Raw genomic sequence first — 23,252 nt, 5'->3', positions numbered from 1 at the left:
TCACGCATCTAAACGTGCCCCGGGAACAGAATTAGGAGCAGCTGAAGGAGGAGATACAGCAGTGCTGAACGCAGGCCCAGCCGCCAGCCCCACACCAGCAGGACAGCGAGCAGGTGAGTAACAACACGCGTGAGCCTTCCGGGCGTGGAAAGGGTATGGGTGAGATTTCAGTTCCTCCTTCCAAACTGCGTGTAAAACTCCTTTTGTGGCCCCTTCACATCCAGAACTTGCAAAAAAAAAAAAAAAAAAAAAAAAAAAAAAAAGGGGGGGGTGGGGGAATTCAGGGAAACATAGTCCCAGCTTAACTAAGAGGTCCCAATAAAAATATTCCACTCCATGAAGGGAATTAAGAGTACATTTACTGTGGGGTGTCCGGGTGGCTCAGTCGGTTGAGCATCTGTCTTCAGCTCAGGTCATGATCCCACAGCTCGGGAGTTCAAGCCCCGTGTCGGGCTCTCCACCGTCAGCTGTCAGCGCAGAGCCCTCTTCGGATCCTCTGTCCCCCTCTCAGCCCCTCCCCTGCTCACTCTCTTTGTCTTTCTCAAAATAAATACACTAAAAAAATTTTTCTCAAGAGTGCATTTACCGTAACGAGCACCCAGAAATGTATAGGGTTGTCGAATCACTATATCGTACGCCTGAAACTAATACAACACTGTATGTTAATTATACTGGAATTAAAAAAAAATACACTACTCCAGGTCTTGCTTTTTTTTTTTTTTTTTTTTTTTTGTTTATTTGTTTTGAGAGAAAGGGTGCACAAGCCTGTGCATGAGTGGGGGAGGGGCTGTCAGCACACAGCCCAGTGTGGGGCTCTATCCCCGTGCCGTGTGATCATGACCTGAGCCGAAATCAAGGGTCAAACATTTAACCGGCTGAACCACCCAGGTGACCCTAGGTCTTGCTTTTTTTTTTTTTTAAATGTTTATTTATTTTTGAGAGAGAGAGAGAGGGAGAGACATGGAGCCTGAGTGGGGGAGGGGCAGAGAGAGGGAGACACAGAATCAGAAGCAGGCTCCAGACTCTGAGCTGTCGGCACAGAGCCCGACGCGGGGCTGGAACCCACAAAGCATGAAATCATGACTTGAGCCAGTCGCATGCCTTAACCTACTGAGCCACCCAGGTATCCCTATTTACACACATTTTTAATCCCTTTATCCACCGATAGACACTTGGGTTGCTCCCATTTCTTGGCTGTGATAAATAACGCTGCTATAAGCTAATGTTGGGTCATGGGGTAATTCTATGGTTCGTTTTTTTGTTTGTTTGTTTATTTATTTTTGAGAGACAGAGAGAGGGGGAGACACAGAATCCAAAGCAGGCTTCGGGCTCCGAGCTGTCAGCACAGAGCCCAACACGGAGCTTGAACCCCACAAACCATGAGATCGTGACCTGAGCCGAAGTCAGACTCTTAACCGACTGAGCCACCCAGACGCCCCTGTGGTTAGCTTTTAAGGAACCACCAAACTGTTGTGTCACGTGGGTCTCAACCTATTGATAGAGTGATGCTGTGGGCTAGAAATGGCTGGCCGCTCACCTGACCCCATACCGCTTGGGTGAGCATTAGAGTGGTTTCCCCATTAGAGTGGTTGTGGTGGCTGAGCCAGCCTTTCTGCTTCTTAAATGACTGCAAGATGCACCTCAGCACCAACCCTCAGGGAACTTAGAAAACCCAAGGTCTCTGACTCACAAGTCCTGGAGGGTCCACTCGGGGAGGCTGTAGGGAGAGAAAGCAAGCGAGCAGGAGCACAGATGTGGAGTCCTGCCTTTATTGGGATCTAATGGGGGGTTGTTGGAAGGGGATGGGGGTGCAGTAATGGAAAAGCAGGCTCGCTCAGGGGTTGTCGAGGTTTCCCCAAGGCTTTCTAAAAGGGGAACTTCATGAATGCGGGCCACCTGGGTGCTAGAAGCTAGAAGCTGTCCCATAGCTGTCGATGCCTTTACTCGAGGTGGACGTCTTTGAAATGGACACCTCGGCAGTCAGACGCTTAAGGTCAGGCACTTTTCCTTAGCAGCCTCACCATTTCACATGCTTGCCAGCCGGGCCCCAGGCTCCTTCCTCCTCATCTGCCTCAGCACCTGTCATCTCCTGGTGCTTTGATAGTGGCCATCCTCATGGGTGGGAGACGGCGGACGCCTATTTTGAACAGATCCTTTGGTCTACAGCGCAGGGAACGGAGAGCCTCGGACGAGCATCCAGGACCTTGAACAACAGAGCTCTGAAGGAACGTTCCCAAGGGCTGCCTCTCGCCACCTGGGAATGGGTGGCAGGCACCTCGTGGCGACGTGGAGCTGCCAAGGTCGACTGGGACCTGGCACAGTCTTAATTTTTTTTTTAATGTTTATTTAGTTTTGAGAGAGAGACAGAGAGCAAGTGGGGGAAGGACAGAGAGATGAGGGAGACACAGAATCCGAAAACAGGCTCCAGGCTCCGAGCTGTCAGCACAGAGCCCGACTCGGGGCTCGAAGTCACGGACCCTGAGATCGTGACCTGAGCCCAAGTCGGACCCTCAACCGACCGAGCCACCCAGGCGCCCCACAGCACATCTGATTTCTTGCACTCAACCACGAGGTTCGCTGACGTAGTTCCTTTTTTTTTTTTTTTTTTTTTTGGCAGTAGGCTAGTCCATTGTATGAATGCATTCTTCCTTTTTGCTGTTGGTGAACCATTGTGTGGTTTCCAGTTTGGGACTGGGAGGAGCAAAGCCGTCATGAACACATGCATGTGCTTTCATTTCTTTCAGGTAAATTTCTAGGAGTAGACTAACCGGGACACAGGAGAGGCAGATATTTGACTTTATTACAGTCCATCAAGGAGTTTTCCAAAGTTGTATTCTTTCATATTCCAATCTGCAGTGAATATTCCAATCTAACATCCAGTTGTTCCATAGCCAATCAATGAGGAAATTCTCCTGGTGTCCCCGAAAGGATCCCAGAGACCTTCCCTTCCTTTCCTGTCCCTCCTTTCTGCTCCAACTATTGTCTGCCCCTTATATTTGGTCATATTCTGATTGATCCAGGAATATAATGGGGATGGAGGGTGGGCAGGGGGGACATGTGGGCTCAGTCTCTGGGAGCACCTCAGAGAAGTCAGTCTTTGCAAATTCTGGAGCATCTAGGCAAGGTGCAAGAGGAAGAGAGGCCCAGAGCTGCGCACGGCCCCAGGGCAACCTCTACCCAGCCGGTGCCCGGATGACCCTTAACCACTCTTCCAGGCTTGACCGAGGCCCCTCTCCCTAGCACAGTGCAGGGACCCACATGGCTCCAGGTAAGTTTATTGTCACCTCCCCCCACTCCATTCTCTGACAGCCTATCCTGCTGGTCTCTGCTTCAGTCAGTCATTTCCCTTCACTAGGTACTAAAGCCACTCGAATGCAGTTTATTTCATATGTCTCCAACCGTCTTGTCACTTGGAATGTTCTATTATGTCGAAGACTTGTCCTCTTTCCATTGTAAAGCCCAGGGGGAAAAGGGGAGGGGAGAAGAGACGAAAGAAATAAAGAGAGGGGATCCGAAGCTCCCGGGGCACCAGTATAGTCTAGGATAACAATTTCCATTATCATGTCCTCTATTTGAAGAACATTTCTTTCAAATTTTTAAAATGTTTTATTTGTTTTTGACTGGGGGGTAGGGGCAGAGAGAGAAGGAGACACAAGATCCAAAGCAGGCTCCAGACTCAGAGGGGTCAGCACAGAGCCCGGTGCGGGGCTCGAACTTCCAAACCGTGAGATCATGACCTGAGCCTAAGTCGGATGCATAACCGACTGAGCCACTCAGGCTCAGAAAAACATTTCTTTCTACGTGATTGTGTTTTAATATGAGGAGTGGAATTTGTATTTATTTATATATTTATTTTATTTTATTTTTTGAGGGAGAGAGAGAGAGTATAAGTGGGGGAGGGGCAGAGAGAGAGAGAGAGAATATCCCAAGCAGGCTCCATGCTCATCACCGAGCCAACACGGGCTCGATCTCACGACTGAGAGATCATGACCCAAGCTGAGGCCAAGAGTCCAGCGCTTAACCAGTTGAGCACCCAGGCGTTCCAGGAATAGAATTTTGAAAGGGAAAAATACTTTTTTGAGAACCCAGGTGTCCTACAGCTCAGGTGGCCGCTGGTGAGCTGTGTGATTGTGGGCGTGTCCTTTAGACTCTGAGCGTCAGTTTCTCTGTGTGTAAGTGGGTAGAAGCAGGCCTTCCCCACCGCCCCGTGCACGGGCGATGCCCAGCACAGCCCCACTGTTTTCTGGGCCCTGTGGGCAGGCATACGCAGGAGACACGGCCACACGCTCGTGGACAGTGTCCTCTAGAAACTTGCTATGTCAGTGAGGTTAGGCTCTTTGAATCTGTCTGAACCAAACACAAGTGGTTTGTTGGAGTGGAGCACAGGAGAGAGGAAGGGCAAAGGTCACTGAGGTGAGGAGTGTCTGCTCCCTCTTCCCTCAGTGTACCCCCAGCCCTCCCTCAACACCCTCCCTTTCTCTTTTTCTCCAGACCACTTCCTCTTGCCTCTGGCTCCTCCCTACTGAGTAACTGTAGGTTTGCTCCAGTTTCTATTTCCTGGTTATCTCCTCCCAGTGCAGAGAACTGACTGCCTGGCTGGCCGTGGAGAGCAGCAAGGGCCACACGGGCAGTGGAGAGATGGCCTTAAGCAGCTCCCAGCCTCCCTACCTGAACCCGGTGAGTTCTGGGGCTGAGGGCATGGCTGGTGCTGGCATGGGCTGGCCCTGGCTGAGCTGGCTGCCTCCGCCAGGAGGAAACAGCGCTGGGTCTGTGGGGAAATGACCCGTGGGTTGCAGCAGGCGGAGGGCAGGTGTCCCGAAGAGGACACAAGGCAAAGAGCAGAAAGCCAGGAGGGGCAGTCCCAGCGCACCCCATGCCGGTCTCCCTTGCATCTCCGGACTGGACTGGCGGGCTGATAACCACCAGGATTCATGCCTCTGACAAAGGTTCATGGAGCTCCCCTGGGAGCCCGTCCGAGGGATTCATGCCTCTTCGACAAATGTCCTAGGTGTGGGAAGTGTGGGGAGGGGGAAGAGGGGGGAGGCAGGCATAATAACGAGAAGAGTGATGGTTTGTATGTTCACGGGGCAGCGACCAGGGCTTCCGGGGGAGGAAAACAGCCCAGCGCGGCGGTTAAGGACGCTTACTTTGGAGATGGCCTCCCTGGGTCCAGCCATTTTACTAGCTGGGGGGCCTCAGGCAAGTTACTTTTACCTCTCTGGGCCTCAATTTCCACATCTGTAAAAGGGGATCATCTTCGGGCTCACCTCCCAGGGTTGGGTAAGGATTAGGGAGGTAGCATATCTAAAGTGTGGCCACAGTGCCTGGCACACTGTAGGGAGGGGGCTTTGGAAGTGTTTTGTATTATTAGGAGTCTGGAGGCAGCAGGGGACGCTTTCCGGGGGAGGTGTCTGCTCCCTGAGGGGTGAGTTAGCAAGGCAGAGGCAGGCCAAGGGTGTGTGCAGAGGGGCCATCTTGGGAACGAGAGGGGAGTGGGGCTGTCCCTGCAGAGCGGGGCCCAGGGGGCTGCCTCCAACCCTTGGCCACATGTGAGTAGACTCCGTCTGCCGGTGGCCTTGTTTAAACCCTGTGAGTCTTATGACCCCCACATCAGACGCAGGAAACTGAGACTCAGAGGAGCTGAGGCCACTTGCCAAATGTCCCCAGATGATAAGTGGCAACTAAGGGAGGTGCCTTGACTTACCGCCAGAAGAGAGAGGTGCCCACAGAGAGAGAGCAATTAACAGGGGAAGGCAGGCAAGCAGCAGGGCCCAGGAGGCCCAGGAGGCTTCGTAGGAGCCCCTCTGGGCCTTGGCCAAGAGCTTCCGGAAGGGCTGGGCTGGTAGCCTGACAGAGGCTGTGGGGCAGGGGTGGGGGGAGGGGAGGTGTCGCTGGAGGAAGCTGGGCCTGGCTCCAGTTAGCTGGCCCTCCATGGGGCTCTCAGTGTCAAAATGTGTCACTTCGGGCTCATTCTCCATCAGATGAGAGATCCCAGAGATCCTCACAGGCCCCGACATTTCATGATTCTGGTGGCTAGTTTTTACTTGCCAATCCTTGCATTCGAGGGTTTCAGATGAGAAGGAGAATCTTCCTGCGGACAACAGTGAGTTAAAACAGGGCCTTGGAGTCCGAACGAGAAAGAGGATGGGTGCAGTCCCCACAGGCACCAGGAAAACCTGCCCGTCCCACAAGGGTGCCCTCTCCCAAGTGGCCCTCTGACGTCCAGCCGTGGGAACGTTGCTTCCTCCCAAGGGTGGCAGGAAGGTCCCGCGGCCCAGCTGTTCTGAGGAGCCAAACACCATGAGGGCCGCCTTGGGAATCTGCCCCCCCCCCCCCCCCCCCCGTCTCCTGCCCACTCCCCACATGCCTCACCTGACCAGCCTTGTGCTGGGATTCAGACCCCATGCTGTCACCAGCTGAGTGGCCTTGGGCAAACTACCAAATCTTTTGTGCCTCAGTTTCCTCTGTAAAAGTGGCACTCAGAGTGGATAATGAGGTGACAGGGAAGGAAGGTCAGCCACCAGAGGGGCCTCAGAACCTGTAGGGCAATGGCTCCCTTTGGCCGAAAGTCTCCCGCCGCCTCCTGCCAGTGAGCCCTCTGGTGACCCTGGGCCTCCTCCAGAAGGCAGCTGCGGAGGCAGGCAGGTAGAGCCTGGTTCTTCCAGATCAGAAGAGGAGGAGAAAGTCCTCAGCCTCCAGGCACAGCCAGGGGCCGAGAGCAAGTTCTGACCCAGCAGAGTCACATCCTGATGCAAACAGCTGCCATTGTCAAAGGCCTGTGAACCAAGGGGCTTTCGTGTGTGGCAGTGTGTGGCATCTCATCAAATCCTCTCACGAGCACGGTCAGGTTGGTGCTATTGTCCCACTGTCCTGAGGAGGGACCTGGGGCACAGACAGATCAAGTGACTTGCCCAGTAGGAGAGCTGTTACCACAAGGAGGCACGTCTTTGGGACCATAAATCCAAGAGTTCTCTCTCTCTCTCTCTCTCTCTCTCTCTCTCTCCTGCGCGTGCACGGGTCCAAATTCCACAACAGACTTGGCCCACCAGGCCTAAAATGATACAGATTTGTTCTCTTACAGTTCTGGAGGGCAGAAATCCAAAAATATAGGCTTCAGGGGAGAAGCTCTCCTCGCCTTCTCCAGCTTCTGGAAGCTGCCTGCCTACCGCGGCTGGGGTTCCCTCCATCTTCACGGCCAGCAGCTTCTTGCTTCTGTTGTCACACCTCCTACCACTAACTCTGTTCTCCTGCCTCTCTCTTTGAGGTCCCTGTGATGACATTGGGTCCACCCAGATAATCTAGGATAAACTCCCCATCTCAAGATCTGTAACTGAATCACATCTTTCAAATCCCCATTTGCTTCCTAAGGTGACATACGGGAGCCACAAAGTCCAGGGATTGGAACGTAGACGTTTGGGGCGGCGGGGAAGGCGGAGTAATTATTCAACCCACCGGACCTCGTCGGAGTCAGCCAGTATTGTCAGTTTCTTTGAATCCATCCACAGATATTCTGTGCATAATAGGAGATGAGGTTTTGGGGGCGACAGTGGGGTTCATGGGGTCCGGAGCCGACGGCCAAGAAAGAATTCCCGAAGACGTCTTTGGTGCAAAAAGGTGATTTTATTGCAGCACGGGGACAGGATCTGCGGGCAGGAGTTGTTGCCCCAGGACTATGAAGAGACACCTGTTATATACTATGGGGTTGGGGGAGGTAGAGTCCAGGGGAAGTTTCCACTGAGATTTTCAAATGCTAGAGACTCATGGGATACTGGAGGCCTACGTATTGTCCAGCTAAGGTTGTTCTTCCCTCTAGCAAGACGGTAGGGAGTCTCTGGAGAAACATTTCACTCCGCCAGCCTCAAGTATTCGTCAATGGGCTGCAGGTTATAAGGAAATTTAGTTTTATCTGCCATTTCCTTCTGCCTGTGTTCCCTACATCACTGTGGAGGGTGATGGAGGGTGACTATGATCTCTATCAGTTAATCATTAGTTTTTTCCTTTTCCTTTGTTCTTAGGCAGCCAGGAGTCCCTGAGGAATATCACACATATCCCACGGGGTGGGGGCGGGGGGGGGGGCAGTGTTTGAGACCTGCCAGCTTGCCTTCTGCTCCCTCATCAAAAAGTAAATGCATGTATATGGCCTCCCACCCATGTTTTTTCTACAAATGGGGTCATTTCGTATCAGTTGTCAAAGAATTCCCTTCTTCCTCTTCCTTTTTTTGTGGAGGCTACATCGAACCCATTTACTTCACCATCATCCTCTTGCTGAACTTTTCTTTCCAATCCTCTGCTGTCACAATGCTGCGGTTGAATAGCCTTGTCTGCAAAGTTGTACTCCATTTAAAATAATCTTGGTTTTCGGAATTTGGGGACACCATTTAAGACACATTGAAAGCTCAAAACCTTTCTGGGGAAATCGTTGCTTAGGATTAACCTGTGCTGCCCCGTCCCCACGATCTCACCCTCCCTTCTGTGTGCTGATAAACCCACCTAACCACACTCTGCTTTTAGTTCTTCACACTTTAGCGTGGATGTGCTTAAGTGAAGGACGCATGCTTGCCAGGAGTATTTTTTTCTTTTCTATCTCTTTTTTTAATGTGTATTTGTTTTTGAGAGAGAGAAAGAGCACGAGCAGGGGAGGGACAGAAAGAGCGGGAGACACAGAATCCGAAGCAGGCTCCAGGCTCTGAGCGGTCAGCACAGCACATGGGGCTCAAACTCACAAACCGCAAGATCATAACCTGAGCAGAAGTCAGATGCTGAACTGATTGAGCCACCCAGGCGCCCCTCTCTCTCTCTCTCTCTTTTTTTTTTAATGCTTATTTATTTTTGAGAGAGGGAGAGAGCACAAGCGGGGAAAGGCAGAGAGAGAGGGTGAGAGAGAGAATTCCAGGCAGGCTTCACGAGGCCAGCACAGAGCCCGACTGGGGGCTTGATCTCGTGAACTGCACGACCCTGACCTGAGCCAAAACCAAGAGCTCCAGACGCTTAACCAACTGAGCCACCCAGGTGCCCCCAAAATCCTTTTTAAAGAATTCTCCCCCCAGAAATTGGAAAGTTTTACAGAAAAGAAAATCCAGATTTCTGTCTTCTAAAAATTTGGGAGCTCTGCCGGCACAGGGCATGGGTGGTGATCACTGGTTAGAGCTGAACGCACACTGCCCTGTTAGATGAGGGAGGCGACATCTAGTTTGTAATACTCCCCTCCAGTCCCTCTCGCCTATCGCCTTACCTGGACATCTCACACATATCACCGGCCTGGCTCCTGTAAGCATTTCATTTTTGCAAGGAACTGACCTAGGGGAGAAGTTAGAGAAGGTGTGAACAACTTAAGTGTGAAAATTGACGGGGAGCTAGATGTCTCTCCCAGTCTAATGCAGGTTATACAACCACATTAGTTAAGAGGGATTCTGGAGTTAGGCTTTGACAGTTGAGAAATAACCAGTTTGGGGGGTTCGCTCAGAGAGCCCAACATCGAAGAAGGGAGGCGGTAGAGAGACACCTGCTAGGTGCCAGCTTCTTCCGCAGACTTTTTCTTAATCATCAAACTGACACAGAAGGGGGGGATTTATCCCTCTGTTTACAGATGAGGAAACTGAGGCAAAGAGAGGTTCAATAAGCTTCCCAAGGCCACTCAGGTAATGAGCCAAAGAATTAGCATTCAGACCTGGAGTACGTCTGGCTCGGAAAGGAGGCGTGCCTCACCGTAACCGTTGGTCCTTTAAAGTGGCCCAGGAATGAGAATTTGACAAAGCTGGTGCTGAGGGGCCCTAGGAGGAGGACTTCGGAGGCTGCCGAGGGCCTGAGGAAAGGAACGGGGAGCCGAAAAGCAGAAGTAGAAGAGGGGGCTGCCCCATGGCTGCAGAGAGCATCTGAGGAGAGGCTCTACCTGAGGTGGCTGGCAGGGCAAAGGTCATGGTCACCATGGTTCTATGGGTGGGGAGGGCAGGAGCAGGGGAGGATGCATTCTTCCTGGCCCTGTCAGGCAAGTGGAAGGTTTATCCTCTAGAATGGGTGGTCTCTTTTGGTCCTTTGGGCCTCCTGAGTCCCCAGCCAGGGCTCTGGGGCCTTTGCTAGGAGCTTGACCTGGGGTCCAGCGCTCCCATCACTCCTTCCTCCCATCACTGGCTCCTTCCCCCCATCACTGGCTCCTTCCCATCTCGGGGCCATGTACATGTTACTTCCTCTTAGCAGTTGTCACTTTCAGACTCTCAAGGGAGGCCAGCCCCCCATCACGTCATCTCAGAGCCCCAGAGCCTCCCTGTCACAATCTTAGAATGTGTGTGGAACTATCTGGACTCAGATCTGCTCCCTCACAGGCCCGGAGGATCCATGAGGCTGACACACCCAGGCGCCTCTAGCAAGTGCTGGGGGGACCAGACGGAGGTGGGCCCACTGACTGACCTGCCTCTTCTCCCTACAGATCATCCCCTTCTCTGGGAAAATCCAGGGGGGTCTCCAGGATGGACTTAAAATCACTCTCACTGGGACCGTTCTTTACTACAATGGAACCAGGTACCTGGAACTGTTTTTTTTTTTCTCTCTAGCCTCACCCCTTGGCAAACCGTGGCCCCTGTCAGCTCAGGTGGGTTCGCCCTACACCCTCGGAGCCACTTGCGCCTGGCTCGGGGGATCCCGGGTGATCTGTGTGACACCACTGTCATCTGCTCGTAGCGTCTGGCCACCATTAACAGAGATCCCCCATAGACATCGGGGTGACAGGAGCTCATAGTTTAAGGAGGGAGGCAGGCCAGCCCAGAAGCAGATGATTTTGTTCTGGGATCGAACTTTCTACACCATAACTGAGTGGCAAAAATATCACTTCCTTTATTTCCTGAACTTACCCTTAAGTACTTTGGAGCCCTCTTCTGGCTGATACAGAAATATTGAAACTTGCCATCAAATACAAGTCGCTTTCAGTGTCAAGGTCTTTTCTGGAAAATACTAAGTCAATCCAAAACACAAACACCATTTAAGTGCTGTTTCCCACCACCCTCCTCCTTCCCAAGGAGGGATTTCTGGGAACAGGGAGGCGGGGAGGCACTCGAGGACTCCTCAGAGGCTGGAGGCCCTTCGGAAGCTCGGGCGGCCCTGCCTGGCCTCCGCTGCGGTCCAGCTTCTCGCCCACTTTGCACAGGGCCTGTGTACATGGGGGCTGTTTCCTGAGGTCCACAGTGCCCACGGGAGCCCGTCTGGACCCGCGGCCTCTCTCGGAAGCCTTTCTGCCTCAATCCCCAATGTCTCTTGCTCACTGTGGTCCTCTCGCTCACCACCTGGCACGGGTTCTGGGACCTCCTGGACCCACCTTCACGTCACTCCCAGGCCGGGCCCTACCTCAGCTCGGCATCTAGACTCTAGATGACTTCCTCCACCACCGTTTCCCTGCCAGGTGGACATGGTCGCGCTGATCGTGGGACTTGTCCCAGAGCCCTGAGCGCCCCCAGGAGACTCTGAGGGAAGGGAGGCACCAGGATCCCCCCTAAACCCTGCCAGCAGGGAACTTCGGGACCTCACCTCTGAACTTCCCTTCTTTCTCTCTCCCTCTGCCTACCCCTCCCCTGGCACCAGGATGGCTTTCTACTCCCATCCTGTCTAACAGAGACTGTCCCACTTCTTCCTGCAAAGCTTCTGCACGCAGCAGTTTTCGCTTTCGTTTTCTTTTCTTTTTTTTTTACATTTATTTATTTTTGAGAGACAGAAACAGAGCATGAGTGGGGGAGGGGCAGAGAGAGAGGGAGGCATAGAATCTGAAGCAGGCTCCAGGCTCTGGGCTGTCAGCACAGAGCCCGACATGGGGCTCGCACCCATGAGCTGTAACATGGTGACCTGAGCCGAAGTTGGACGCTTACCTGACTGAGCCAGCCAGGGGCCCCGAGGCAGAAATTTTCTAAGAGCTCCTCCAGCAAGAAATCAAGCGGCCTCTGCAGGAATTTAATAGAATGACTCTCAAGGGCCGCTTCTGGGCTTGGTGCAGAGCCCGGCACCGTGGGGGATGTGGGTGACAGGAGAGCACTGTGCGTTAGCTGGGGAGACCGGAGTGACCCGAAGAAGCAGGCGGCGGACCACGCTGGTGCGCTGAGCTCAGGGAAGGCTGCGGACAGAGACACCTCGGAGGAGAGCCTCAGGCTGGAACTTGGTTGTAGGACCTGAGGGAGCTCTGTCTGGGAAGAGACAGAACAAATGTTTACTGTGCCCCTTCTGGGAGCCAGGCTCCTGGGAAGGTTCTTCGTTTTAATCCCTCACCTCGGAGCCACAGGCTGTACCCAAAGGCAGTTTTGATAGTGAGAGGCTGCTTCCGAGGAGAGAGGCAGGAATGGAAATGGACTTGGGTGGGGCTTTCCAGAACACCGCCTCATTAAGCATCCCCAAAGGAAGTAACTCACCTCCCTGGTGATGGTGACTTGAGGGTAGTGTGGTTCAGAACTGTCACAAACGACGAGCAGTGTAGAGCTGGGGTCTGGGTCCAGCCCTGCTGACTTTGGGGCCACCGCTCCGCACGTCATGTGTGGGATGCACGCCAACCTCCAGTGAGAGACAGAGAGCTACTGCTTACTCTGTGCCTTAGAAACCAGCTCTGGAGGCCTATTCCCTCAATTCTGCATCACCTTTGAATTGGTTTTCTTCTTTCCCAACTGAGCTGATGGGGGCTGGCCTCCGAGTATCCACTTGGCGTGAAAGTGTCAACTATTTTTGTTTACCCGTGTTCTACGTCTTTTTAGAAAATCATACCGTAAGGGCAGCATGCAACAATTGCACAAACACACACGAAGTCCAAGCTAGGTGAACAGAGAGGATGGCAACAAACTAAGGATGGGTCCAAACCTGCCATGCAGGTTGTATGCAAGTTCGCAGACAGACCAAGTCAAGGGCGTGAGCCCCCCTCCCCCCACTTGGCAATAAACCAGGCTGCGGAATCTCTTTCTGCCTAGGTTTGCTGTGAACTTTCATTCCGGCCCCAGCGACAATGACATTGCCTTCCACTTCAACCCACGGTTCGAAGAGGGCGGGTATGTGGTCTGCAACACAAAGCAGAACGGATGCTGGGGGCCAGAGGAGAGGAAGATGCATATGCCTTTCCAGATGGGGAACCCATTTGAGCTCTGCTTCCTGGTGGACAGCTACAATTTCAAGGTGAGAAGCAGCCCCCCTCGCCTGCCTTCCCACCGCCTCCTTCCCCTCCCTCCCGGCCCTATCAGGTGCGGTGAGCAGCCATCAGAAGTCACGTGAGCTTTTAAATGGTCACGTGAGCAATGCCATTCTACAGATGGCAGGACGTTTGCCTTGTAAGAACGTTAGCGATGGCCACAGTCTGCTCACACACCTTCACCTGCACATCTACAGGGACACCTGTTGCTCTTTTACTCAGGAAATAGGAACTAGGTAAATCACCGTGGCGCTTTTGGGCCTTGCGGGTCTTTAAAGTTCTAGTTCATTCCATCCCTTTGCTGTAGGCTTTCCTCCCCTGCAGGTCCCTGCTAACGTTTGGTTTTTGCTAATATTGTTGCAGCCTTTGTCCGGGTTCCGCCAATGGCTTAGTTTTACATGGTGTTGCAAATTATGTAAGCAGAGTAGTGTCTCTGGGCTTGGGAGACAGGTGGGGGTGAGTGTCCCCGTGTCTGTCCTTCTCTGTGCGAGCATGGATGTTCCCGTCCCCTCAGTGTACAACCTGCCTCTCCCCTGCTCCCCATGAACATGCTTATGCATATTTAAACAACACCTCCATGAGCTAACATTAGAAAGATGAACTGATTGAGGCACCTGGGTGGCTCGGTTGGTTAAGCATCTGACTTCAGCCCAGGTCATGATCTCATGGTTCGTGAGTTCGAGCCCCACGTTGGGCTCTGTGCTGACAGCTCGGAGCCTGGAGCCTGTTTCAGATTCTGTGTCTCCCTCTCTCTCTCGCTCTCTGCCCCTCCCCCACCCGTGCGTGCTCTCTCTCTCAAAAATAAACATTAAAAGGGGCGCCTGGGTGGCGCAGTCGGTTAAGCGTCCGACTTCAGCCAGGTCACGATCTCGCGGTCCGGGAGTTCGAGCCCCGCGTCAGGCTCTGGGCTGATGGCTCAGAGCCTGGAGCCTGTTTCCAATTCTGTGTCTCCCTCTCTCTCTGCTCCTCCCCCGTTCATGCTCTGTCTCTCTCTGTCCCAAAAAAATAAATAAATAAACGTTGAAAAAAAAAATTAAAAAAAAAAAAAAATAAACATTTAAAAAATTAAAAAAAAAAAAAAGAAAGAAAGGTAAACTGATTGCAATAAACAAATGACCGTAAGAACTAAAAAGCCCAGTAGAGCCCAGTAGGGACTGAGTTCCGATGCACTTTGGATCATAGGCCATGTTCTTACAACTGGCACAGCTCTAAAGGCTGGTGTCCCTGACCCCTGGGGGACAGATGTGAAAACCAAACACAGGTCTTAATTCCTGGGAGCAGGGGTTCAGGTCCCCCGCCCTGGCCTGAGACCACTGTTCTGGAATATGCACTTGTCTTCACAGGTGACAGTGAACGGGAGCCATTTTGTGCAGTACTCACACCGTGTGCCCTTCCACCGCGTGGACACCCTCTCCATCAGCGGTGCTGTGCACCTGTCCTACATCGGCTTCCAGGTCAGAATGTCCCTTTGGCACCTGTCTCAGGGCTGAGTGCAGGGCCCAGTCTAGCTGCACGTAGGCCCTGCTGGGAGGGCCCAACGGTAGCAGCCAATGTCCTACCCAGGTGACTCTGGGAGCACACCTCCAGCTCCCCTGTCCTGTCCTTCTGTGTTACTTACTGTCTTTGTCCAGAACCCTCGTCTCAGTCTCCCAGACACTCTGGCCACCGCTCTCTGTCACTCTCTATTTCCACCATGCTTAGGAGGCCACATGGCTCTAGAAAGAACCCAGGCTTGGGAATCCAACTGAATCTAGCTCAGATGCCTAGCTCTGCCATTATCACCAGCTGTGAGATCTTAGACAAGCAACTGTGCCTCTCCCAGCCTCAGTTTCCCCATCTGTGGAAGGGGCGTAGCCACTGCTGCCCCATGAGTTATTGGGTGAATTCAATGAGCTCACAAGACGGCCTGCCTGGGCCCACGCCAGGGTCTATTGGCCCCTCTCCGTGTATCAACATTTTCGAACATGTTGCCAGCATCTAAAAGGTCAGGAGAAGAAGTTTTGCATTCTGGAAGTGGGTGGTGGTTACAGATGTATGACAGTGCCAATGTACTTAATGCCACTGGAACCATACACTTAAAATTGGTTGAGATGGTAAATTCACACGTGTGTCACCACAATTAAAGGGGAAAAAAAAAAGGAGAGGAAAAAAAAGCCAGGATTTCTGGCTTTTTTGAAAACTGGGAGGATGGGGTATGCTGGGCGCACGTTCCCTCAGGGCCCCAGGAGGCTGAGGGGGGGACCGCTGTCACCATTTTTGGTCCTGGTGCTCCCTGAGATGAGAAAAGCACACAGCAGGCCCTCAGTGGGTCCAAGCTCCTCTCTCTCTTGTCCTAATCTCTCACATTCCCTGCCTACCCAACTCTTTCCCCACGGGTCTGGGGAAGAGAGAAGGGAAGGGGAAGGGAGGGCGAAGGAGAAAGATGGAGGAGGGTGGGGGAGGGTGGGGCAGGAGCTCACTGGCCTGCTGTCCCTCACTGGAGCCGAATCCTCCCTCTGCCTCTCTGCATGATCCTGAACACCCTCCCCGGCCTGCCTGGCTTCCTCCCTCTGGCCCAGGCCCCTGCCTGTCTGAGCTTCCTTGGCTCCATGAATGCTTCTCTTCATGCCTTGGTGCCTTTTGTTTTAACAGAACATGCGAGCAACCCCTATGCAGCCTGCCTTCTCCACGGTGCAGTTCTCCCAGACTGCCTGTTTCCCACCCAGGCCCAAAGGGCGAAAGCCAAAAGTGAGTTCAATGTGGAGGCCTTGGAGGCCGAGCGAGCGCTCATCAGGAAGGACAGAGGCTCCGAGAGGCTGGTTCCAGCAGGCGGGCCCCATGATGCCTACCCAAAGCTTCCCTGTCTCCACCACACCACCTGGCCCAGAGCTGGGGACCTGGGAGTCGGCCTTCCTTCCCCTCCTTAGTATGCCTGCATTGCACCCACACCTCTCCCTCCCGAAGCCACTGCCTTTCTTGGGCCAGGCCGTCTGACCCTTGACTACAAGGACCGGGCTCTAGTTCCCCACTCACCCCGCCCACTGCGGCAGTGACCTCCCTACACCCAAATGCGACTGCGTCCTCTCCCTGCTTAAAAATCCTAAAGGCTGCAAACCCTTCTAAATAAAGCCTTAAATTCCTGGCAGGATGTGCAGAAACCACCCTGCTCCCACCCCAGTCCTGCCCCAGCCCACCTCCTGGCCACACCCCTTCCCCCATGAAGCTTAGGCAGCCTCCACTGCTCACTTGAGGCTCTCTGGGGCCACATGCTTTTTGCACCTGCAATCCTGGTGCCGAAAACACCCTGGGCCACCTCAGCCCCAGCCAACGTCTAACAGCCCTTCACTGCTCTGCTTAAATGTCACTCTTCAAGGGCATCTTTGCTGCTTGGAACATCGTTGGATGTCCCCCCCCCCCCACCCCCACCCCAGTGTCCCCATGGACTTTGTATATATCTGTGCTATGCCAATTACCATGTCCTGTTGTAACTGTGCCTACGTATCTGTCCCTGTCCCTCCACCCCCTCCTTCCCTACACCCACAAGCCCCTTGTGGGCTGGGACTGTGGGTCGTTCGTTTGTGTATCCTCAGCACTTAGCCTAGCATCTGGGCAAGCAGTAGGGGCTCGGTGCATGTGGAGTGTGGTTTGCACAGCCAGCAGAAGGGGAGACCAGCCAGGGCAAGAACGGTCTGCTGGGTGGGGACAGGGTCTAGGACAGGAAGGGAAGCATGGCCTGGCCCCTCCTTCGAGCACTGGAGCAGCAGGGGCTGAGGAAGGGGTGCCTCTCTACCCAGGCTTTCTGTGGCCCATCGCGGTACAGACAGGGCATGCGCCTCGCGCCCCGCTGACTTCAGGACCGGGCAAGCTTCAGGGAGTCTTGCAGGGCAGCCCGACTTTGGCTCTGGCCTGGGGACGACGGGGTGTGGTAGATACAATCAGCCAAAACCGAGTAGCAGTTTGGATTTTATCACTTACTACTGGGAGGAGCTTGGGCAAGTTGCTTAACCTTTCTGACCCAGCTGCCTCGCTAGCGAAACAGGAGCCGAGGGTGTCTCCCTTGTAAAAGTGCCAAAGCCAGAGCCTGGCACACAGCCGGCCTTCACTAAATGGTTGACCTTACGGATGAAATAGGGCACCGGAAGTAGTGGTTTTGCCTCGGGGAGGGAAGGGAAGCTGTACGGTCTCTCTGCGACCCATCCTCTTCTCCCTCTGGAGGAGCCAATGCGGATGTTCCCCAACCTGACCGTACCCCCAACCCTGACTGTACCCCCCAACCCTGGTGGGCCTGGGAGGGTGGGGGAGGCTTGCTCTGGAAGGCTTGCTAGGGAGCAGGAAGGAGGTGAGCGTGAGTCTGGGGAGGCATTTCTCCACTTTCCGCCAGCGTCTCACCCTCGTGAAACACCAACGTCAACTACTGTTTGATTTTTCTCCTCCCCTTCAGTCTCCAGGCATTTGGCAGGCCAACGCGGCTCCCATTGTAAGTCTCTGGATTTCTCCCATCCTCTTAATTTTGCTTCTTCCGGTGGGTTCAAAGGAGGAGGCAGGCTGGGCACCGGGCCTCTCCCACGGGGAGGCCACCCTGGGCCGTCTGCCTGGCTGTCGTGGGGGGGTGGGGGGGAGGGTGGAAGCAGGGCAAGGGGGTTGGCTGGCCCTCGTGAATTGGGAAACACCTTGAATTGCCCCCTGTCTGCTCAAGCCCCTGCCCTTTTCTGTGAGCGGCCACAGGAGACTGAGGCCACACATCCACTCGTTCCTCTCGTAAAGCGAGGCTGTGCCACATAAAGTCCCCTGAGGAGAAAGACGAGCCACAGGCCACAGCCATATTTCTTCTCCAAGTAGAAGAAACCTTTGCCCCCACCTCACCCCCTTGAGAGAAGATACCCCTCCATCCGCCAGTTTCGGGGGATCTGGTGGGGGCCATTGGGCCGCTTACACGCTCAAGATGGAGTCACCTCATAGGGGGTTAAGTGATGTCCTCTGGTGGCAGCTGGTGGTCTTGACGCCGCGGAGAGCCGGTTCAAATCTGGATTTCTTTCTTCCAGACTCAAACCGTCATCCACACCATGCAGAGCGCCCCCGGGCAGATGTTCCCTGTAAGTTTGAAAGCTCGGGTCAGATCACGGCCCCACCGTGTGCCCCTTCACCAAGGACTGAATTCTCTAGTCCCAGAGGCAGGAAGGAAGGGCAGCAAAGAGGATAGGGTTTTGGGGGGTTGGGCCTTCTGCTCAGGAGGCACATGAGTAAAATGCCCCTGGGGACGGCAAAGATTCTGGAGCGGGTTTCTCAGGGACCAGCAAAAAAACTGGTCCTGCTGTCGCTGAGAGGGGAGTGCGGCGGTCCCAGCATGTGGGTATGAGACTCTGCGTCCTGAGGACAAGCCCCTGGCATGTCACCGCGGGTCACAGGCTTAAGCTGCTGCTGCTTCTCCCGCCACGGGCACAAATCAGATGGGAGGCCTGGAGTTAGTGCGGCTACCTGCAGGCAGGCGGCCATGATGTCAGGGAACATGGCAAGAAGTTTCACCAAGGCTGACTTGAGAAGGAAGGCAAAGCCGAGAGGCCAGGGGCCTCTGGAATGTGGGGGTCCCATGTGGGTGTGCACTCCCAAACCAAACTTCCTGGTCTCTTTCAACAGAACCCCGTCATCCCACCTATGGCGTACCCCAACCCAACCTATGTAAGTGGTTTCTCTGGGAGGGGCGGACGCCTCGTTCAAGTAGGGCAGGGTGGGAGGTGAGGGGCGGCTTACAAAATTAAGGCAACCCTTTAGTAAGCTAACGTTTGAAAACATCCAAGTGAATTAAAAGGCTGTTGAAAGGAGCTGTCACCTTTAAAACTGTCCCTTCGACATGAGCATAGGATAGGGCCTTCCCCTCAGCCCAAGCATCCTATGGCATCCGGCCAAAGCTCTTTTCATGACAACTTGAGCCCGTTACTTTGAGCAATGCTGGAAAGTTTTCCGTTGGCATTTACTGAACCAAGTAAGGATATTACGGAGTTCTTTCTTGAAAATATATTACTCTCAGAAGTGGCCGTCAAACTCAGCTGACAGTCCATATTCATGGAAATTGGCACAAAGCCCCCCCTGCGACTGACCTGTACCCTCTCCTCCTGATAGTCGATGCCTTTTTTCACCTCCATTCCGGGTGGGCTGTACCCCTCCAAGAGCATCATCGTGTCTGGCACCGTCCTGCCCAGTGCCCAGAGGTAAGCCAGGGCCCTCAAGAAGGCTCTCAAGGTCCTCTGGTCATCCCCCCTGGCTCTGGGCAGGCTGGGAGGGGTAGGGACTCAGAGCTCAGTGGGCAGAAGAGGTTCATGGGAGCTGCCCATGCCCAGGTTCCACATCAACCTGCGCTGTGGGAGTGACATCGCCTTCCACCTGAACCCCCGTTTCAACGAGAACACCGTGGTCCGCAACACACAGGTCAACGGCTCTTGGGGGTCCGAGGAGCGAAGCCTGCCCCGAAAAATGCCTTTTGTCCGAGGCCAGAGCTTCTCGGTAAGATGCCGCGGCCGGAGCACAGAGGGGGTCAACAGGCAAACAAAGCAGGGCGTGGAGGGCGTCTGGGGGCACCTTGAAAGATGTGGGAGCTGAGGCCTCTGGGGTGAAGCCTGGGCCTAGAAGAACAGAACGTGCCCCACAGATGGCTGCTATTATTGTTTTCCTTGTACTGTCCCACATAGGGTGGGTGGTGGTGCCTCTGCTCGCCAGTGAAGGGACAGGCTCACAGGTGCAGGTTACTCGCCTGAGGTCACACAGCCAGTAAGTGCCAGGTGGGGCCCAAGCATGGGTCATTCATTTACCTCTCACTCATTCAACAATCCTGCACAGGTCATTGGAAATAACAACTGGTCTGTGCAGAAAGCAAAACAGACTAATGGGATCGAGTGAGCCCTGGGGCAGGGGCCACGCTGCCCCTGATGGGGACAGCTGTCAGAGGGGGCCCTAGTGCAGCTGAGACCTCAGAAGAAGCCCGCCTCACAAAGATCTGAGGGGGCATTCCTGGTGGGCGGCAGAGGGGGCAGCTATTCCCGCAAAGGTAGAGTCAGGGGCATGGTCTGTCTAGGGACAGGGAGGCCAGGGGCTTCTGGCTAAAGTGACAACAGAAAGGTGTGGGTGGTGAGGCTGGAGGCCCGATCACACAGGGCAGGTGTTCTCGGCCCCACCTACGCATTCGGTTCACCTGGCCCCATCCCAGCCTGGACATCTTATCTTAAAATATGCCATGATACTCCTCACCCAGGCTTGGAGGTGACTGACGTAGGGCCTTGAGAGCCGTGGGAAGAAGTTTGGATTTCAGTGCAGCGTGCTGTTATGTTTCAAGCCAGAGAGCAGTATGCATGGATTCATAGGTAGCTGTGTGACTTTGAGCAAGTGACTTCACTGCTCCGGGCCTCAGTTTTCTCATCTAAAAAATGGGGCTAATATGGAGCGCCTGGGTGGCTCAGCGTGTGGGTCCAGCGTCCAACTTTGGCTCAGGTCGTGATCTCGCGGCTTGTGAGTTCAAGCCCCAGTTGTGTTGACAGCTCAGAGCCTGGAGCCCGCTTCAGATTCCGCGTCTTCTTCTCTCTCTGCCCCTCCCCCGCTTGCGCGTGTGCACTCTCTCAAAAACATTACCAGAAAAATGTTTTTAACGGGGCTAATAATAATATCAGTCTCATAGAGATGTTAGAATGAAGTGAAATAATGTCTGTGACAGGCTTAGGACAGTGCCCAGGGCACAGTAAGTGTGCCGGAAGTGTCAGCTGTCCTGGTGACGTTTTCACAGACGTGGTCTCGCTGCCTCCGGGAGCACATGTGGGGTGGGAAGCACAAGTCAGGAGGCTGCACTGCGGGGGTGCAGGCATGGAGGCTGGCTGGGTGCCAGCCACTAGGGACATGGATGGCACAGGCCAGTGTTCCTACCCCTAGAGGCTTGGGGTCAGTGGGAGAGTGGGGGTAGGGTGGGCGACACGGCCTGAGGGGCATCTGACCAGGTGGGGGAAGGCAGGGGAGGCTTGCTGGTTGGGGAGAAGCCACCTGTATGGGGGCAGGGGGGCAGCGCGGCGAGCACAGAGGAAGGGGGAGCGGGGTATGTAAAGGCACAAGGGGAAGAACAGGAGGTGTGTGGAGGGAAGGGTGGGCTCCCCCAGGTGGGCTGAAGGCAGGCGTGACACAGTGGTGGGAGACACGAGCCTGCATTTAGGGTTGAGGACTTCCCAAGGGGAGTGCAAATAACGTGGCCTCCATGCAGGTGTGGATCATGTGTGAAGGCCACTGCCTCAAGGTGTCCGTGGACGGTCAGCACCTGCTTGAATACTGCCACCGCCTGAAGAACCTGCCTGCCATCAACAGCCTGGAGGTGGCGGGTGACATCCAGCTGACCCATGTGCAGACATAGGCGGGCTCCCTGGCCCTGGGGGTAAGGGAAGGGGCGTGCTGCTGTTCGGATCTGCTCCTCACCTCCACCTTCCCTGTCCCTGCCCGGGCCTTTCCAGCCACCTGACGATCTGGGGACTTTTCTGGAGAGACTGTGTCCTTGTCTGGCTCTGCTTCTGGCTGCAGCCAGCCTGGAGGGGAGGAGGGCAGCTGGCGGCGGGTGGGGGGGGGGGGCGCCTTCCTCAGAGCAGTACCTGGGGCTCCAGCAGCCACCCCACCCCAGTCCTGCCGTCCGAGGAGAGGGGGGTGGTCCCCACAGGTTAAGCCCTATGTTCAGTCCCCTTGGCAGAAAGGGAGAGCCCAAGATCCCAGACCAGGCCTGCACCCCATCTGCCCCTCCGTCACACTCCCCACCCCCTGCCCCCCGGTCAACTCCGCCTCAGCCCCAAGCCGTTCATTCTGGTGGGAAGCTGTGTCCTGGGCCCCTCCCTTTTCTCCTTTGACCTTGCCTTGCACCCAGCTCCCACCCTCCCTGTTCCTGGAAAGATACCCTGAGGACGCTCCCCTGATCTCCACCAGCCAGCAGGTCCTTTCCCAGCCTCCTTCAAAGAAAGACAAATGCTTATGGGCACCTGTGCATGGGCTCACTGTGGTTATTGAATGTGTCTGAGACATTCTGGAGTCTCTGGAGTTGGGGAAGTTCTGGGCAAGGGCAACCGGAGGAGAGAGCATGGGTTCACTGATGGGGTGGGTCCTGACATCCACACCTGCTCCCAGTGGGTCCCTCACATACCCCACGTGGGTGGGACGAAGCAGGTGGGGCTCAGGCCTCCTGGGCAGGAATCTGTGATGCAGGAAGCTTGGTAACAGGCCAACCCCGCAAACAAACTCACACTGCAAGGGCTGGGCCAGAAGGCCAGATGGCTTATCAGCCCCCTGTGTCCCAGTGGGAGGAGGTGGCGGGTGTGGTCTCAGGAGAAGCTGACTCAAGTGGACACCTGTCTGTGTCGTTCCACTGTGGGTCCCAGCGTTCGGGGTTAGGGTACAGTGGGGAGAGTGGCTCAGTGTGGGGGGCTCCCTACCAGCCACTGGGCCGGCGCAGGAAGGCCGGTTCTGTGCCCACATGATGCCAACTCAGCCTGCTGACTCCATCAAGAATCCAGTGCTTCTGGAACCGGGCTGGGGCTCAGAGCATCGGCCTTGGACCAACAGCACCGGCGGCAGCCGGGAGCTTATTAGGAAGGCAGAACCCAGGCCTGCCGCAGACTTCCAGAATCAGTCTGTGTTGTGACAAGACGCCGGTGGTTTGCGTGCATCTCCGAGGGGACAGGCACTGGTCTAGGTGACCGCATTCTTGACCACGTTGTTCAGGTGCGTTGCTGGGACACTGGGGGCTGGGGTGCCCTTTTGTCCCATTCTCACCCCATCTGAGTAGGGGGAGGGGAGAAGTGAGCCCAGGAACCAATGAAGCAAAGGCCAAATCCAAGCTGGGAGCTGGATTTTCCCACACCCCTCAGCCCCTAAGTTCCTTATTTTTTTTTAAGTTTATTTTTTGAGAGCGAGTCGAGAGAGAGAGAGAGAGAACGAGAGAGAACTTCAAGCAGGCTCCGTGCTGCCAGCACAGAGCCCGATGTGGGGCTTGAACCCACAAAGCTGTGAGATCATCCCCTGAGCCGAAACCAAGAGCCAACTGACTGGGTCCCCCAGGGCACCCCAGTTCCTTCCTTATTCGAAGAGAATAAGGCTCAATCCCTAAAGAAGTCTTCCCCGT

The 23,252-nt window shown here is 54.6% G+C and overlaps 1 protein-coding gene across 3 annotated transcripts; it reads left to right on the top strand.

Moving 5' to 3' along the window:
* Positions 1-4,526: 4,526 nt before the first annotated feature.
* LGALS9 (galectin 9) lies at positions 4,527-22,118 on the top strand. 3 transcript variants are annotated; one of them, XM_045487979.1, is made up of 11 exons: positions 4,545-4,677; positions 10,424-10,515; positions 12,930-13,131; positions 14,488-14,598; positions 15,776-15,871; positions 17,565-17,600; positions 18,166-18,216; positions 18,758-18,799; positions 19,241-19,329; positions 19,459-19,621; positions 21,357-22,118. In XM_045487979.1, exons 1-11 carry the CDS (start codon positions 4,639-4,641, stop codon positions 21,501-21,503), a joined length of 1,068 nt encoding a protein of 355 aa, XP_045343935.1. In that variant the 5' UTR covers positions 4,545-4,638; the 3' UTR covers positions 21,504-22,118. The 3 variants fall into 3 exon arrangements, with proteins under 3 accessions (XP_045343936.1, XP_045343935.1, XP_045343937.1); XM_045487980.1 differs by lacking the exon at positions 15,776-15,871 and having other exon boundaries at positions 4,527-4,677; XM_045487981.1 differs by lacking the exons at positions 15,776-15,871; positions 19,459-19,621.
* Positions 22,119-23,252: the final 1,134 nt, after the last annotated feature.

The sequence above is a fragment of the Leopardus geoffroyi genome, chromosome E1 (assembly GCF_018350155.1).
Source record: "Leopardus geoffroyi isolate Oge1 chromosome E1, O.geoffroyi_Oge1_pat1.0, whole genome shotgun sequence".
NCBI lineage: Eukaryota > Metazoa > Chordata > Mammalia > Carnivora > Felidae > Leopardus > Leopardus geoffroyi.
Note: the sequence above shows the minus strand (reverse complement) of the source record. Positions and strands in the feature narration are given on the sequence as shown.